This window comes from Pristiophorus japonicus, chromosome 7 (genome assembly GCF_044704955.1).
Source record: "Pristiophorus japonicus isolate sPriJap1 chromosome 7, sPriJap1.hap1, whole genome shotgun sequence".
NCBI classification, from domain to species: domain Eukaryota; kingdom Metazoa; phylum Chordata; class Chondrichthyes; family Pristiophoridae; genus Pristiophorus; species Pristiophorus japonicus.
The window spans coordinates 192980154-192997952 of record NC_091983.1 but is presented as its reverse complement, the minus strand read 5'-3'; the positions used below and the strand labels follow the sequence as shown (position 1 = coordinate 192997952).

Genomic DNA, 17799 nt, shown 5'->3' with positions numbered 1-17799 from the left:
CCCGCTGTGGATTGTGCCAGGGGATGGCCCCACACTGTTTGGCAGAAGCTGGCTGGGAAAAATCTGCTGGAACTGGGACGACATCAGAGCGCTTTCGTCCGATGATGCATCATGTGCCCAGGTTCTGAGCAGGTTTCCATCATTGTCCGAGCCAGGCATTGGAAGCTTCTCAGGGGCGAAAGTGCAGATCCATTTGTATCCCGGTACGCGATCCATCCACCACAAGGCACGGGCGGTCCCATATATGATGCATGAGAAAGTAGAAATTGAGCTAGAAAGGCTGCAGCGAGAAGGCATCATCGCGCCGGTGGAATTCAACCGGTGGGCTAGTCCGATTGTCACGGTACTCAAAGAGAACGGTCATAATTTGCGGGGTCTATAAAGTAACGATTAACCGTTTTTCGCTACCCAAGACAGACGACCTATTTACGACCCTAGCTGGACCTGTCCTCGGCCTACATGACGCAGGAGCTGGAGGAGTCTTCGAAAGGCCTCACCTGCATCAACACGCACAAAAGTCTGTTCATCTATAACAGATGCCCGTTCGGGATTCGGTCGGCCGTGGCAATCTTCCAGTGGAGCCTGCTAAAGTCGGTTCCTTGCACCGTGGTTTTCCAGGACGACATACTGGTTTCAGATTGGGACACTATTGAGCACTTGAAGAATCTGGAAGAGGTTCTTAGTCGGTTGGATCGCGTGGGGCTCAGGTTGAACGCTCGAAGTGTGTTTTCCTGGCGCAGGAGGTCGAGTTCTTGGGAAGAAGAATCGCGGCAGACGGCATCAGACCCACCGACACCATCAAGAACGTGCCGCGACCACAGAATGTGACGGCACTGCGGTGGTTCCTGGGACTCCTTAACTATTTCGGTAATTTCCTACCTGAGTTAAGCACCCTGCTAGAACCCCTACATGTGCTACTGCGCAAGGGAGACGACTGGGTATGGGAGAATTCACAAGAGGCTGCCTTTCAGAAAGCCAGAAATCTGTTGTGTTCAAACAAACTACTTGTCCTGTATGACCCTTGTAAACAATCAGTGCTAGCTTGCGATGCGTCGTCATACGGGGTCGGGTGTGTGTTACAACAGGCTAATGAATGGGGGATTTTGCAATCGGTTGCTTATGCGTCCAGGAGTTTGTCCAAGGCCGAAAGGGCCAACAGCATGATTGAAAAAGAGGCTTTGGCGTGCGTTTACGAGGTAAAGAAAATGCACCAGTACTTATTTGGCCTCAAGATTGAGCTTGAAACTGACCACAAGCCGCTCATATCGCTGTTCTCAGAGCAATGGGATTAACACCAATGCCTCTGCCCGCATCCAAAGATGGGCGCTCACGTTGTCGGCATACAACTATGCAATCCGCCACAGACTGGGCACAGAGAACTGCCCAGATGCGCTCAGTCAGCTGCCATTGCCCACCACCGGGGTGGAAATGGCACAGCCAGCGGATTTGCTCATGGTAATGGATGCATTCAAAAATGAAAAGTCCCCCGTTATGGCCCGCCAGATCAGGACCTGGACCAGCCAGGATCCTTTACTATCCTTGGTAAAAAAAAACATCCTCCATGGGAGCTAGTCCAGCGTCCCAGCGGAGATGCAGGAGGCAATTAAGCCGTTCCACAGGCGCAAAGACGAAATGTCCTTGCAGGCGGACTATCTGTTGTGGGGCAATCGTGTGGTCTTGCCCAAGAAAGAGAGAGATATGTTCATTTGTGAACTGCACAGCACCCACCCAGGCATCGTAATGATGAAAGCCATAGCCAGATCCCATGTGTGGTGGCCCGGCATCGACTCAGATTTAGAGTCATGCGTGCGCCAGTGTAACACTTGTTCTCAGCTGAGCAATGCATCCAGAGACGCACCACTAAGTTTGTGTCGTGGCCCTCCAAACTGTGGTCGAGGCCCTCCAAACTGTGGTCGAGGATCCACGTGGACTATGCAGGCCCAGTTCTAAGCAAAATGTTTTTGGTTTTCGTGTACGCTTAATCAAAATGGATTGAATGTGCAATAATGTCTGTAAGCACGTCCACGGCCACTAGTGAAAGCCTACGAACCATGTTTGCCACGCACGGCTTGCCTGATGTCCTAGTCAGCGACAATGGACCGTGTTTCACCAGTGCTGAATTCAAGGAATTCATGACCCGCAATGGGATCAAGCAAGTCACATCTGCCCCGTTCAAGCCTGCATCCAACGGCCAGGCAGAATGTGTCCAGCAAGCAAGCAAAGCCTGAAACGTGTGTCGGAAGGTACCTGCAGACCCGACTATCCCATGTGCTGCTCAGCTACCGCACCAGACCCCACTCACTCACCGGAGTTCCCCCAGCCGAGCTGCTCATGAAAAGGACGCTCAAAACAAGGCTCTCCCTTGTCCACCCTGATCTCCATGATCACATGGAGGACAGGCGGCATCAAGAAAGTGTGTACAATGACCGCGCAAATTTATCACGCGATATTGAGGTCAATGATCATGTGTTTGTACTCAATTATGGACATGGTCCCAAATGGCTCACTGGCATGGTCATAGCCAAAGAAATGAGTAGGGTGTTTCAGGTCAAACTGGCTAATGGACTAACGTGCAGAAAACATTTGGACCAAATCAAATTGCGGTTCACCAACAGCTATGAACAACCCAAAGAAGACACCACCAACTTTGACCCTCCAACATACACAAAAGTGGCAACTGACATCATGGTTGACCACGAAGCCAAACTCACCATCCCCAGCAGCCCAGTGAAGAACTAACCAAATCACCCACATCCACATTTGTACCGAGACAATCGACAAGGGAGCGAAAAACCCCAGATTATCTCACCTTGTAAATAAGTGTACTATTGACTTCACGGGGGAGTGATGTTATGTATTTAACCCCTTGTATTACACCACCACCAGAGAGCCTACCTGTTGGAGTCTCAAGGGATCCCAGCATCCCTTGGGAGCACGGTATATAAGCAGGCCACCCACGAGATACCTCTGGAGTCTTATTAAAGGAGCTAAGGTCACACTTGCTCATTGTACATAGGTTCATAATAAAGGATGAAACTGAGTACTATCAGTTAGTGTCCTTGATCAGGCCAACATCCCCAGCATTGAAGCACTGACCACACTCGACCATCTCCGTTGGGCGGGCCACACTGTTCGCATGCCTGACACAAGACTCCTAAAGCAAGCACTCTAATCGGAACTCCTACACTGCAAGCGAGCCCCAGGTGGGCAGAGGAAACATTTCAAGGACACCCTCAAAGCCTCCATGATAAAATGCAACATCCCACCGATACTTGGGAATCCCTGGCCAAAGACCGTCCTAAGTGGAGGAAGAGCATCTGGGAGGGCGCTGAGCACCTTGAGTCTCGTCGCCGCGAGCATGCAGAAAGCAAGCGCAGGCAGCGGAAGGAGCGTGCAGCAAATCAGATTCCCCACCCACCCTTTCCTTCAATGACTGTCTGTCCCACCTGTGAGAGAGACTGTAATTCCCATTTTGGACTGTACAATCACCTGAGAACTCACTTCAAGAGTGGAAGCAAGTCTTCCTCGATTTCAAGGGATTGCCTATGAAGATGGAATAGTCAAGTCTAGAGGGAATAAAGGCATGGATGAGGGCTTCAGCAGCAGATGAACTGAGGCAAGGGCAGAGACGGGGAATGATATAGAGGTGGAAATAGACAGTCTTAGTTATGCTTAGTTATACAACAATCAAGTTTCTTTTTCAGCACTTTATGACCATTTGAAATGTTAATCACACATGTATTTCTTTACTGCATTTCCTCCTGTTTCAAGGCCAGCAGTAACTTTCATGTCCAGCTTTGTAGATCATCTGCAGAAATATTTCCTATTGCATTTATTGCTCAAATAGACAGAATATCAAAGTTACCTAAGCAAAAAAAAATACAATGTTAGTTATACTCAAGTATAACTGGTTAGTGCGATGTCAGAGTGTGGTTTGCCATAGAATGCAAGCATACTCATTTGGATGCAAGGTTCTCCTTATAGGACAGGTTTCCAGTCTCAGCTATGCTGTCACAATATGGTGTCAAACGGTTCCCCACGCAAAAGGCAGAAGGAGAAAAATCCAGAGGATATCTAACCCTGTTCTTGCGTGCCTCCCAACATCTTTTTACGGTGTATTGGAGGCTAGGAAGAGGCCAGAGAGCATGTTGCCTCTCCACCTATACTGCCAGCATATGGTGTGTGATTTAGAGAAAAGGAAAGTGCAAACTGTAGTAAAGCATTTTTGTTGCAGCAATCTACACAATACTTGTGGTTTGGACTCAATTGGTTGGATTTTCCACTGCCATCTGCGAGTTGTTGCAGACTGAATCAGTGGTCAGTTGCCGAAAATGGATAGGGGATTGGTCTTGACAGAGTTGACCACTTCGCCCTGACATAGTTTCCAGGGGATGAGGCCTTCAGTGGTGAAAATACACACCTCAAACAGGCATCTGTTTAATCTAAAAAATGGCTTGGAATGTGTCCACCCTGCACACCATTTCTCATCATTCTGGGCAACATCAGATCTTGACTATTTACTTTTATTTCTATGCGTCGTTTAAGCCTTTGTGCCAATTGTTCTATTTTTGTTTGTTCCCCCAACACAGTTATTGGCAGCAATGGATTTTGCAATCGGACTCCCACGGAGATATTTGGAAGAAGAGATCCAACAAAGGGATACACAAGAGGATCTATGACCTTACTGCTGAAACCTGTACACATGCATCTGCAGAAAAAGGTGCAATATATTTCACTTTGGCAGATAATTTGTGCAGGAAGAGGGTCCTATTCCTAAAGGAGTCAGAGACAGTATACCTGATGGTACCACTGAGATATGTGAAGGTCCAAATAACAGTACTTTTGAGTGCTTCCTTGGAAGCTCCCTAAATCATAGTATGTTATGCTTTCAGTGGTACTGCATAAAAGAAGGCATACCAGAATCGTCAATGGTCAGTGTTGCACCCAGCAAGATACCACCCACCATTTCTTCAGCCCCTACCTGCCAGTGACCACGAGGAACTGTCTTGCAGGCATAGTCAGGAGACAGTCAGATGCAAAATTATGTCTTCTGCTGCAAAGAGACTTGCAGCTAACATGCAGCATAGTGGTGCCACCACCTTTGTAACCAGTTCCTACAGCACCTCCTTGCTATCAAACAGGGTGGATGGGTGCTGGGCTGCTCCTTCACTTGCCTTCAGGCTCACTCCTGCACCTTAGGCCTCCTTTCCCTTCATTTTAACCTGTCTCAGTAGAATGTTAGATTTTTCGTCCCCCTTTAAATCTTTAAATTTGCCTTGCATGCAATTTTCCGCCCCCACCAGTGTGCTTCCTACATTCATCCTAATTTTCACCTAATGAGCTGACCTAGGAAAACTGGGTGCAAACAGCACATTTCCATTTGAGTCTGCCTAATAGCCATTCAGGTCTAAACTATGCCAATAATTCTTACTTCGCACAAGTAACATTAGAACTTTGCAGCTCATTAGCGATCACCTGATAACACATATTGATGGCAAACATACCAAATATGTTGACGTGTGGCATACTTATTGCTTTGTATATATCACTTCATATATCAGTATATATATATCAGTAATAAATTCGTGTGCGTTGTATAAAAGGAATACATGCCAAAGACCAATAATTTGAGAACTCACATAAATCGACATAGCTCATTTGCATAGCTGGTGCCACTTTGTGTCACCTTACCAAAACTATTAGTATCTAGGCTGACACTCGAGTGCATTACTGAGGGAGCGCTGCACTGTCGGAGGTGCTGTCTTTTCAGATGAGACATTAAACAGAGGCCCTGTCTGCCCTCCCAGGTAAATGTAAAAGATCCCATGGCATTATTTTGAAGAAGAGCAGGAGAGTTATCCCCAGTATCCTGGCCAATATTTATCCCTCAACCAACATCACTGAAACAGATTATCTGGTCAGAATCATATTGTTGTTTGTAGGACCTTGCTAAATAGGCTGCTGCGTTTTCTACATTACAACAGTGAATACGTTTCAAAAGTACGTCATTGGCTATAAAGCACTTTGGCACATCCTGGATGTGAAAGGTGCTTTAAAAATGCAAGTCTTTCTTTCTTTATATGCATCTCCTCAGATAGTATCTATTAAACAATGAGCTATTGAAGTCCACCATACAAACCCAAAACAACAGCCATGAGATGCATGACTTTGTTGAGTGATATTGTAGAAGACAAAGATTGATTTTTACTTATCAGGTGGACATAAGCCTTCTGAATCTAAATTATTCATTGCAAGAAAAGTACCAATATAGTTTTCACCATAGAGAGAGAGGCGAACAAAACCATACAAAGCTTTAAGTGCAGTTCTTATTGTGACTAAAAGCTTATTTTCTTTAGGAGGCCAATGTGCCAAAGTAGAAACAGGCAATGCAATAGCTCCAGCTTTTCATCAGCAGCCCACTTCAGTTATCCTGTCAGAGTTGTTCACGTCAGTCCTTTTATTCTCCCATAGCTGCTTTTTTTTAAAAAACCAGTAATGCACCAAAATGGAATGATTTAATGTATGCTCCGTCAGCATCATCTCTACTCCAGAATGATTATTTTTTAACCCGAACAGATTTTGCACTGTTCAGTGGGAAGTTGAGTTTTTTGTCTGGCTGCAGTAGTTATTCTAGGCAGAGAGATGCTGTGGGTTTTTCAGGACTGTAATACACAAAGTGCCGTGACTCTGTAGGTGTTTTTAGATCAGTCACAATATTGGGCACCATATTGATGGTTTTCTCCTTCCAGAACAGCCTAATGGCAATCATGAAGGCTCAGCCAGTTAGTGCTTTGTTAAGCCTTGCAGACCAAGAAAGTCCAGGGTGCGATTAGCACTCTCTGCTGAGTTAGCGGATCTAAGCTGGTACAGCAGTAGAGGTATTACGGTTGGCTTCAGCATCATTAAGTTCAGTGAAATCAATGGCTGTGGATGCAAAGATTTGCTCTGGTGCCCTGTCACCCAGTCTTTTTTCTCATTCAAAAATTATCGGCGCCATGGATTGCTGCATAATCAGGGAATCATGGTTGTTTTGTGGATAAAAACCACTGGCCTGGATTGTGTGTTGATAATAATGGTGAGGCTAACAGCACTCACCGTTATGATGGAGTAAATTGGACAGCAACTTCTGGCATCCACATATGCGCAATTAAACGTGGAAATCCGGAATTGCTGCCAGAATTACCCTGCTCCTCCAGAGGTGCACTATAACAGTCCTCGCTGATAAGACTCAGCATTGAAAGACAGACTTATAAGAACATAAGAATTAGGAACAGGAGTAGGCCATCTAGCCCCTCGAGCCTGCTCCGCCATTCAACAAGATCATGGCTGATCTGGCCGTGGACTCAGCTCCACTTACCCGCCCGCTCCCCATAACCCTTAATTCCCTTATTGGTTAAAAATCTATCTATCTGTGATTTGAATACATTCAATGAGCTTGCCTCAACTGCTTCCTTGGGCAGAGAATTCCAGATTCACAACCCTCTGGGAGAAGAAATTCCTTCTCAACTCGGTTTTAAATTGGCTCCCCCGTATTTTGAGGCTGTGCCCCCTAGTTCTAGTCTCCCCGACCAGTGGAAACAAGCTCTCTGCCTCTATCTTGTCTGTCCCTTTCATGATTTTAAATGTTTCTATAAGATCACCCCTCACCCTTCTAAACTCCAACGAGTAAAGACCCAGTCTACTCAATCTATCATAAGGTAACCCCCTCATCTCCAGAATCAGCCTCGTGAATCGTCTCTGTACCCCCTCCAAAGCTAGTATATCCTTCCTTAAGTAAGGTGACCAAAACTGCACGCAGTACTCCAGGTGCGGCCTCACCAATACCCTGTACAGTTGCAGCAGGACCTCCCTGCTTTTGTACTCCATCCCTCTCGCAATGAAGGCCAACATTCCATTCGCCTTGCTGATTACCTGCTGCACCTGCAAACTAACTTTTTGGGATTCATGCACAAGGACCCCCAGGTCCCTCTGCACCGCAGCATGTTGTAATTTCTCCCCATTCAAATAATATTCCCTTTTACTGTTTTTTTTCCCCCAAAGTGGATGACCTCACATTTTCCGACATTGTATTCCATCTGCCAAACCTTAGCCCATTCGTTTAACCTATCTAAATCTCTTTGCAGCCTCTCTGTGTCCTCTACACAACCCGCTTTCCCACTAATCTTTGTATCATCTGCAAATTTTGTTACACTACACTCTGTCCCCTCTTCCAGGTCATCTATGTATATTGTAAACAGTTGTGGTCCCAGCACCGATCCCTGTGGCACACCACTAACCACCGATTTCCAACCCGAAAAGGACCCATTTATCCCGGCTCTCTGCTTTCTGTTAGCCAGCCAATTCTCGATCCATGCTAATACATTTCCTCTGACTCCGCGTACCTTTATCTTCTGCAGTAACCTTTTGTGTGGCACCTTATCGAATGCCTTTTGGAAATCTTAATACACCACATCAATCGGTACACCTCTATCCACCATGCTCGTTATATCCTCAACGAATTCCAGTAAATTAGTTAAACATGATTTCCTCTTCATGAATCATGTTGTGTCTGCTTGATTGCACTATTCCTATCTAGATGTCCCGCTATTTCTTCCTTCATGATAGCTTCAAGTATTTTCCCCACTACAGATGTTAAACTAACCGGCCTATAGTTACCTGCCTTTTGTCTGCCCCCTTTTTTAAACAGAGGTGTTACATTAGCTGCTTTCCAATCCGCTGGTACCTCCCCAGAGTCCAGAGAATTTTGGTAGATTATAACGAATGCATCTGCTATAACTTCCGCCATCTCTTTTAATACCCTGGGATGCATTTCATCAGGACCAGGGGACTTGTCTACCTTGAGTCCCATTAGCCTGTCCAGCACTACCCCGCTAGTGATAGTAATTATCTCAAGGTCCTCCCTTCCCAAATTCCCGTGACCAGCAATCTTTGGCATGGTTTTTGGGTCTTCTACTGTGAAGACACTTGGATTTATATGGTGCCTTTCATGACTACCGGATGTCTCAAAACGCTTTAAAGCCAATGAAGTACTTTGGAGTGTAGTCACTGTTGTAATGTAGAAGTCAATTGCATGAAATTGTCATACTTGCCCACTTGTTCCCACATTCCCTTTTCTCCAAAAGCATGAGGAGTCGGAATTCACAGCAGCCTTATTTAGGAGACACATTTAAAATGACCTCCAAACATTCACAGAAATGGACACAATTTTTTTTCCGTTTGCCTGTGAGCAATAATGCAAGTGTTTATAATAAGATTTCCTGTGAAGATCATAGTAATTTTAGCAAAGGAGCAGGCGATTTGGGCCTTCTTATCTACATTAAATCTAGGTTCCCATCCAGGCTGATTATTTCTGGTTCAAGCTAAACTTTTAAATTATTTAATTATTTATTCATTCTGGGGTTTTATGCGTTGCTGGCTATTATTTTGCATGAACACTACATTTATACTGTAAGAATGAATTGGATAAAGCTTTGGAGGGGAAAGGACAAGGACATGCAATGAGTAGATCGTTCTTATACGGAGCTAGCACTGGCACATGGCTTGGCTGAATTACCTTGTTCTCTGCTAAAATTTAAATTCTATAATTTTGAATACTGCATGGATTTTGGCCACACAACCTTCAAACAGAACATGTTAAAGAAAATTTACAGGTGGCTAAATCTGGAACTTGGGGCTCTAAAGTTACAAAAAGGAAATCACTTAATGGAGTTTGTTTTCATTGGAAAAAGGCAGAAGAAAGAGGCATGTGATTTTAACAACTTGCATTTAAATCGCACCTTTAACATAGTAAAATGTCCCAAGGCGTTTTACAGGGGTGTTCGCAAACAAAGTTTGACACCAAGCCACTTTAGGAAATAGTAGGATGGATGACCAAAAGCTTGGTTAAAGAGATAGGTTTCAAGGAGCATTTTAAAGGTGGAGGGAGAAGTAGAGTGGCAGCGAGGTTTCGGGAGGGAATTCCAGCTTTTAGGGCCTCGGCAGCTAAAGGCACAGTCACCAACGATGGAGCGAGAGAGATGCACAAGATGCCAGAATTGGAGGAGTGCAGAGACCTTTGTAGAACTAAAATTTTTTTAAAAGCCTTGGATTTATATCGCATCTTTCACAACCACTGGACGTCTCAAAGTGTTTTACAGCCAATTAAGTACTTTTGGAGTGTAGTCACTGTTTTAATGGGGGAAACTGAAGAAAATTATGCTGAGAGACATTGATAAGCTTGTTGCAAGTGGATCTATTTACAACAAATTGCATTTTACTATATTCTTTTCATCAGTAAAAAATGTTAGAACAATTCACTGTGTGGAAAAGAATCCAAAAGTAAACCAAGTGGGAGGGAAGAACACATTGATAAAATCAAGGGATGGGCTAAAAAGCATAAGAAAGATTTTGAGACTTGTGACATTGGAGACACTGCAGCGAAGAGCGTGAGGCTGATTGCGGTCTCTAAGATTGCATTTATGAGGAAGGATGGGAAAAGCTTGGGCTTAAAGCCTTGAAAGGAGGCATCTGCGAAATGATGTGAGAAATGATATTGGCTCAAATGATCAGGATGTTGAAACAGTTTGGGTGGAGATAAGGAATAATAAGGGGAAAAAGTCACTGGTGGGCGTAGTCTATAGGCCCCCTAACAGTAGCAACTCTGTTGGTCGGAGTATAAACCAAGAAATAGTGGGGGCTTGTAAAAAGAGGAACAGCAATAATTATGGGTGATTTTAACCTCCATATTGATTGGACAAATCAAAATGGTCAGGGTAGTCTTGAGGAAGAGTTCATAGAGTGCATAAGGGATGGGTTCCTTGAGCAGTATGTAACAGAACCAATCAGGGGGCAGACTATCTTGGATCTGGTCCTGTGTAATGAAACAGGATTAATAAACATTCTCCTAGTAAAGGATCCCCTCGGAATGAGTGATCACAGCATGGTTGAATTTCAAATTCAGATGAGGGTGAGAAAGTTGGATCTCAAACCAACGTACTAAGCTTAAATAAAGGAGACTATGAAGGTATGAGGGCAGAGTTGGCTAAAGTGGACGAGGAAAATAGATGAAAGTGTAGGACGGTTGATGAACAGTAGCGTACATTTAAGTGATATTTCACAACTCTCAAGAAAAATATATTCCAGTGAGGAGAAAGGGGTGTAAATAAAAGATAGCCATCCGTGGCTAACTAAAGAAATAAAGGACGGTATCCAATTAAAAATAAGGGCATACAAAGTGGCCAAAACTAGTGGGAGGACAGAAGATTGGGAAACTTTAAAAAGCCAGCAAAGAATGACACAAAAATGATTAAGAAAGGGAAGATAGACTATGAAAGTAAACTAGCACGAAATATAAAAACAGATAGTAAGAGTTTCTATAGGTATATAAAAAAGAAAAGAATGGCTAAAGTACATGTTGGTTCCTTAGAGGACGAGACCAGGGAATTAGTAATGGGGGAACATGGAGATGGCAGAAACTCTGAACAAATATTTTGTGTCAGTCTTTACAGTAGAGGACACTAACAATATCTCAACAATAGATAGTCAAGGGGCTATAGGGGGGGAGGAATTTAACACAATCACTAAGGAGGTGGTACTCAGTAAGATAATGGGACTAAAGGCGGATAAATCCCCTGAACCTGATGGCCTGCATCCTAGGGTCTTAAAAGAAGTAGCAGCAGGGATAGTGGATGCATTGGTTGTAATTTACCAAAATTCCATGGATTCTGGGGAGGTCGCAGCAGATCAGAAAACTGCAAATGTAATGCCCCTATTTAAAAAAGGAGGCAGACAAAAAGCAGGAAAATATAGACCTGTTAGCCTAACATCTGCGGTTGGGAAAATGTTGGAGTCCATTATTAAAGAAGCAGTAGCAGGACATTTGGAAAAGCATAATTCGGTCAGGCAGAGTCAGCATGGATTTGTGAAGGGGAAGTCATGTTTGACAAATTTGCTGGAATTCTTTGAGGATGCAACGAACAGGGTGGATAAAAGGAAACCAGTGCATGTGGTGTATGTGGACTTCCAAAAGGCATTTGCCACATAAAAGGTTACTGCACAAGATAAAAGTTCACGGGGTTGGGGGTAATATATTAGCATGGATAGAGGATTGGCTAACTAACAGAAAACAGAGAGTCGGAATAAATGGTTCATTCTCAGGTTGGCAATCAGTAACTAGTGGGGTGCCGCAGGGATCAGTGCTGGGATCCCAACTATTTACAATCTATATTAATAACTTGGAAGAAAGGACCGAGTGTAACGTAGCCAAGTTTGCTGACGATACAAAGATGGGAGGAAAAGCAATGTGTGAGGAGGACACAAAAAAAATCTGCAAAAAGACATAGACAGGCTAAGTGAGTGGGCAAAAATTTGGCAGATGGAGTATAATGTTGGAAAGTGTGAGGTCATGCACTTTGCCAGAAAAAAAAAATCAAACAGCAAGTTATTATTTAAATGAAGAAAAATTGCAAAGTGCTGCAGTACAGGGGGGACCCTGGGGGTACTTGTGCATGAAACACAAAAGGTTAGTATGCAGGTACAGCAAGTGATCAGGAAATCCAATGGAATCTTGGCCTTTATTGGAAAGGGGATGGAGTATAAAAGCAGGGAAGTCGTGCTACAGTTATGCAGGGTATTAGTGAGGCCACACCTGGAATACTGCGTGCAGTTTTGGTTTCCATCTTTACAAAGGGATATGCTTCGGAGGCAGTTCAGAGAAGATTCACTAGGTTGATTCCGGAGATGAGGGGGTTGACTAATGAGAAAAGGTTGAGAAGGTTGGGCCTCTACTCAGAATTCAGAAGAATGAGAGGGGATCTTATCGAAACGTATAAGATTATGAGGGGGCTTGACAAGGTGGATGCAGAGAGGATGTTTCCACTGATAGGGGAGACTTGAAATAGGGGGCATAGTCTTAGAATAAGGGGCTGCCCATTTAAAACTGAGATGAGGAGGAATTTCTTCTGAGGATTGTAAATCTGTGGAATTCGCTGTCTCAGAGAGCTGTGGAAGCCGGGACATTGAATAAATTTAAGACATAGAGATAGACAGTTTCTTAACCGACAAGGGATTAAGGGGTTATGGGGAGCGGGCAGGGAAGTGGACCTGAGTCCATGATTAGATCACCCATGATTGTATTAAATGGCAGAGGAGGCTCAGGGGGCCATATTGTCTACTCCTGCTCCTATTTCTTATGTTCTTATGTTCTTACATAACTAAGGAGCCGCAGCTTCACATTAGTAAAAAGCAAATTTAAGACTGACAGCTTCCTAGCACAAAAAAGAGAACGTATATATGGACCCCCAGATAGTAAAAACCTTGAATTCAATTAAGAGGCAATTGGATGCAGCAAAGGAAGGACTTGAAGGAATTTTTGGATGGGTGAACCAAATTGCGTTGAACGACCTTCCTCACTGCTAAATATCTTGAGATTTTGTGAAAGTAGAAAGAGAGAAAGTAAGGATTATGAGGAAGTTCCAAAGGTTAGATTTAAAAGATTGGCCAGCAATGGAGCAGCACAGAGAAAACAGAACTTACATTTACATACAAGGATAGGAATGAAGGAGCGCAGGATGCAAGGACATAGGGCTTACGGCATTTGCTAAGGGAGAGTGGGGTGATGTTGTGAAGGCATTTAAAGGTAAGGAAAAGATTTTGAAGCCAGAAAGGTATCTGTTGTACCAATGGAGGTAAGAGACAAAGATTTAGTTGGGATGAATTTCTTACAGGAGACAGTAATGAACAAAGGTATCAAAACCGTCACAAGTGGAGGAACAGAGAAAGAGTTTTGAGAGGCCACTCGTAATTATAATGATGGAAAATGGAAGTGGAGGCCTGTCATGGAGATATAATTGAGAAGGGAAAAAGTGGTCAGAGAAAGCTCTATCAAAGATGGAGACCTTGGAAGTCTTCAGACCCTATGGGACCAGGAGTTTGAGGGGGTGGCCATGTGGAACTAAAGATCGAGGTATTCAAGAAGCACAGGAAATGCCAAGAGAAGCAAATATAAAGGCAAAGATGCCATAAGTTCAAAGGCTGGAAATGTAGCCCAAGGCTCCCTTGTGGATGGTGGTCTAGTCACCCAAATTAGTAGATCAACAGTCAGGGGATCCTTGAATGTTTGGAGCTTGGAGCTGCTTGGAGGTCTACGACAGGGTAATTTTGCATTAAGAACAGTGAAGCTCTCCGCAGAGTAAATCGGACAGCAAGTTCCGGAGTCCACACATGCGCAGTTAAATGCGGAAATTGCTGTCCGATTTGTCCTGCTCCTCCACAAGCTTCGCTCCACCTGTACCTCACCGAGAAACTCGTTATTGAAATCAATGAAAGGGTGTGAAGTTGTGGTACTTACCAACTAGTTACCCACTAAACACGGCAGAAAAAGTTAGGGCTGGTGCATTCAGATGTAAGAGAATTTTTAATGGCGTGCTAAGTCATATTTACTGCCAAACAACCTCTCTAGCCCTGAAAATTTAATGTTACAAGTGTGGCATCTAATGTAATTATTGTTGGAGATTTTTTAAAAATTAACTTTTTTTTAGCCTTTTCTTTGTCTCTTTTCACGTTTAATCCAATCTTTCTTTCCATCACTTTCTTTTGCTTTCTGTACATGATTTTATAATGAATTAAATATTTTAATTTATTCTTCCTGGTTTAGACTCTGCGTGTCTCAGTGAGGATTGTTCAATCTGATTGGTTGAAGAGTCACGCTTTCATTGCTCACACATGCCACAGACCGCTGTAGAGGGCATCACGCTGGATCAGGCAGCCGATGATAGGAAGTTGCCACTCAAAAGCCCATGAAAAGTCTGTGGGAAGCCGTCAGCATAGTGAACGGTGAGTGCTGTTCCTTTGCCACTGACCGCAAAACCCAGGCCAATAAGCTTCAGGGAAGAGATTCATCCCATCCCCTGTAATGTATGCACCTGTGAGTATGCTCACAGGTTTGCAGAGCTGTTGAATTGTGAGTGGCTTAGCCAGTCACGTGATGTTCACATGACTCAATAAAACCCCAGCCAGTTGGGTTTAGGGGACCCATTATGAGGCATGTGGTTGTGAACCTGGTAGATGAACTGGTAATATGTAGTGTGATCGTTAAACCTTTTCTAATAAACTAACTAATTCTTAATAGCAATGTGTTGCTATGAATTCTTAAGCAAAGAGCCCATGAAACAAATACATTACACCCCCCATAACTCTCTGCCTCCCTGTAGGATATATAGAACAGACTCCTTTTTGAGCAGTTAATGTTATGATGATTAAAACGTTTTTAAAAAGAACTGGAGAAATACCTAGTTGGAAAGGATTTAAGGATTAAAAAGGTGGCTGAAAGTTGTGTTGAACATGGTGGAGAAACTTTATAAACCTATTCCTCAGAAGATTAAATTAATAGAGTTGGAATTTCCTACCTAAATTTCTCTGTTTCTCAACCTTTAAAAACCTTCCCAAACTTTGGTCACCCTCCTGATCACCCCCATCCATTCTCCTTACAACTACTAGTAAAGTATCTTTGCATGTTTTCCGACATTAAAGGCACTATATAAGAGCAAGCTGTTAACAGCAGTAAAACAGAACGAGTTTTGTTACATTGAAATCAGTAAAACCCAATTAGAAACCATGTAGAGTACTCGTAAGATAGATTCACCGAAGTCAAATTAAGAGTTTAGAGATTTATTTTTCCCCAATAGCTTGTAGCAAATGTAATACTAATCCTTAGTCTAATATTCCCATTTTTAGATCTGCAGCTTTATGATTATACAAACAAGTTCAAAGAGCAGCAAAGTAAACAAACAATGGCCTAACAGTGTTGACATCTTCTGCTCTCAACTAAAGCAGTGCACATTCAAGGCCCAGTGTTTGTGTCACTTGAAGTTTCTTATTCAGTTGAAAAAGTTGTCACCAGAAATTTTTAAGTTTCTTCAATGTGGAACGGGTGGGAAGTGGAAGATAGGAATGAAGGAAAGGCCACAAACTACTCCCCCATTAGAACCGTTTGATGTGTGGAACTGTAGAAGGATATATCTGGTTATGTTTTCCATTATAGCTAAATTGAATTCTCTAACTGTAGTTCAGTCCACCTATCCTACAGTGTACTTTATTTCCTTTCATCTGCAACGAAAGAGATATCTCTTTCACCTTCCCCACAGTAAAATAAAAAAATGAAGAAGTTATGACAAAGCAGTTTGTCCTCGAGATGCCAACAGTGTTTTATGTTGTGGATGAAACCTCTCCTGGCTCAGGAAACATATTGTGCGTGTATCGTAAAGCAAAGCTGAAAGACAGCACTTCTCCTTGGCTGAAGATTTGACTGTACTCACTTTATCACACAGCTCTTCAAATGTGCAGTCTGCCATGGTTCCACAAGCTTTGCTCAGTCTCAGCTCTCTGCCTTGCACTTTCAAAATCCTTGGTCTTGTTACTATGGAAACATGAACAAAGAATCAGCCTTGTCTGGATAATTACTATAAAATTCATCTCTTATACCTTGGAAATGCATGGTTTGATGAATAATAGCACATGATTCAACACAGAAATTAGACAAAATACTGATACAATGACAACCACTTGAGTGTGGCATCAACCCGTATACAGCAATGGAACTTACTAATTGGTCAGTGGAGATTGGGCATTGTGTTCTAAATGTATTCTCTTTCAAGAGAAATTAACTTACGTACTATCATTTTGTTTCTGTGCCAGCTCATCAAATAGCTTATCCATGACAGCCTCCACATCAGCTTCACTTGTGCTACAGTGAAAAGAATAATGGAATATGAAATTAATAACACTTGAAGCCAACATCAAACAGCTGCCCAGGCTCGCTTAGCTTTTTGCCCATCAAAAAAGAACAGGATGTTATGCTCTAAATACAAACATTAGATTTATAATACACTTTAAAGCTTGGAATATTAACTCTCAGGTAGATGATTCTATCTTATTTGCATACACTGAAAGACTTGTGTGATTGAAACCTAAGCCAGTAATGAGGCAATACAGGCAAACCAAATCCATTAATGCTATGTGTATACAATGAGAAGAAAGGACTATGGGTTTCTCTTGCATGCAAAACAAGAGCAAGAGAACAGATCAGTCATTCTTCTGAAGAAACAGCTTTTGAAAATATACTGAGATGGTACATCATTCAGACTAAATATGGCTAAGTAGCTTGTTATAAAAGTCAAATTAAAGCAGTGTGTTGAGAGAGCATGTGACTGCTTAGCTTATAAAATATTATGAGTGGATGCATACAGATTTCAAATAAGAAATCAAGTAACTACTAGAGTTCTTCGGAGCTGCATTATTATTTACAAAACAGTGCAGAACAAAATGACTTTCAAGGGTTCGGTGGTAACCAAAGGAAATGATAAATGGAATTGATCTGGGTCTTGGTTCATGGAAATCCTATTAGAATAATACATAAAAGGAGGAATTGGTAATTGAAAAGTGGTTTCAGACTGATTTTTTAACCAAAAAATCAAACCATTTGAAAAAAGATGACTAGGAGTACTTAGTAATATGCCTTGCGTGTTTTTCTACATTAAAGGTGCTCCATAAATGGAAGTTGTTCTTGCACATTGACTTCAGTTAAGACAGGACAATGCTATTAAATGATAGAAATAGGTTGCCAGATGAAATAGTTAAACAATTTCAGGATCATTTTGTTCCACCTTAATCTTTCTTAGTATATTTCCAGCTTTAACTGGGTCAAAAAATACTCAGATGGGTTACAAAATAATAACATAGAAGAGGGTGTCAAATTAGTTCATAAACTGCTCAAACTTTGTTGCAGTAATCTATGTTCTTTGTACATTACAATCTTGAAGCACA

At 42.7% G+C, this 17799-nt stretch overlaps 1 protein-coding gene and 1 long non-coding RNA gene across 4 annotated transcripts in view; one reads left to right on the top strand and one right to left on the bottom strand.

Annotated features, from left to right (window-relative positions):
• Positions 1–14881, top strand: part of LOC139267391 (uncharacterized) — a 78767-nt gene extending 63886 nt beyond the window's left edge. Inside the window, exons 2-3 of the long non-coding RNA XR_011593892.1 lie at positions 4590–4720; positions 14633–14881. This is a non-coding gene — a long non-coding RNA (uncharacterized lncRNA). The remainder of the gene's footprint in view (positions 1–4589; positions 4721–14632) is intronic.
• The window catches only part of afg1lb (AFG1 like ATPase b), a 206567-nt gene that overhangs the window by 17685 nt on the left and 171083 nt on the right, over positions 1–17799 (bottom strand). For all 3 annotated transcript variants that reach the window (XM_070885646.1, XM_070885647.1, XM_070885645.1), the window contains exons 9-10: positions 16650–16720; positions 16293–16393 (exon numbers count right to left, since the gene is read on the bottom strand). In XM_070885646.1, the coding sequence (XP_070741747.1) occupies positions 16293–16393; positions 16650–16720 (172 nt within the window). The remainder of the gene's footprint in view (positions 1–16292; positions 16394–16649; positions 16721–17799) is intronic.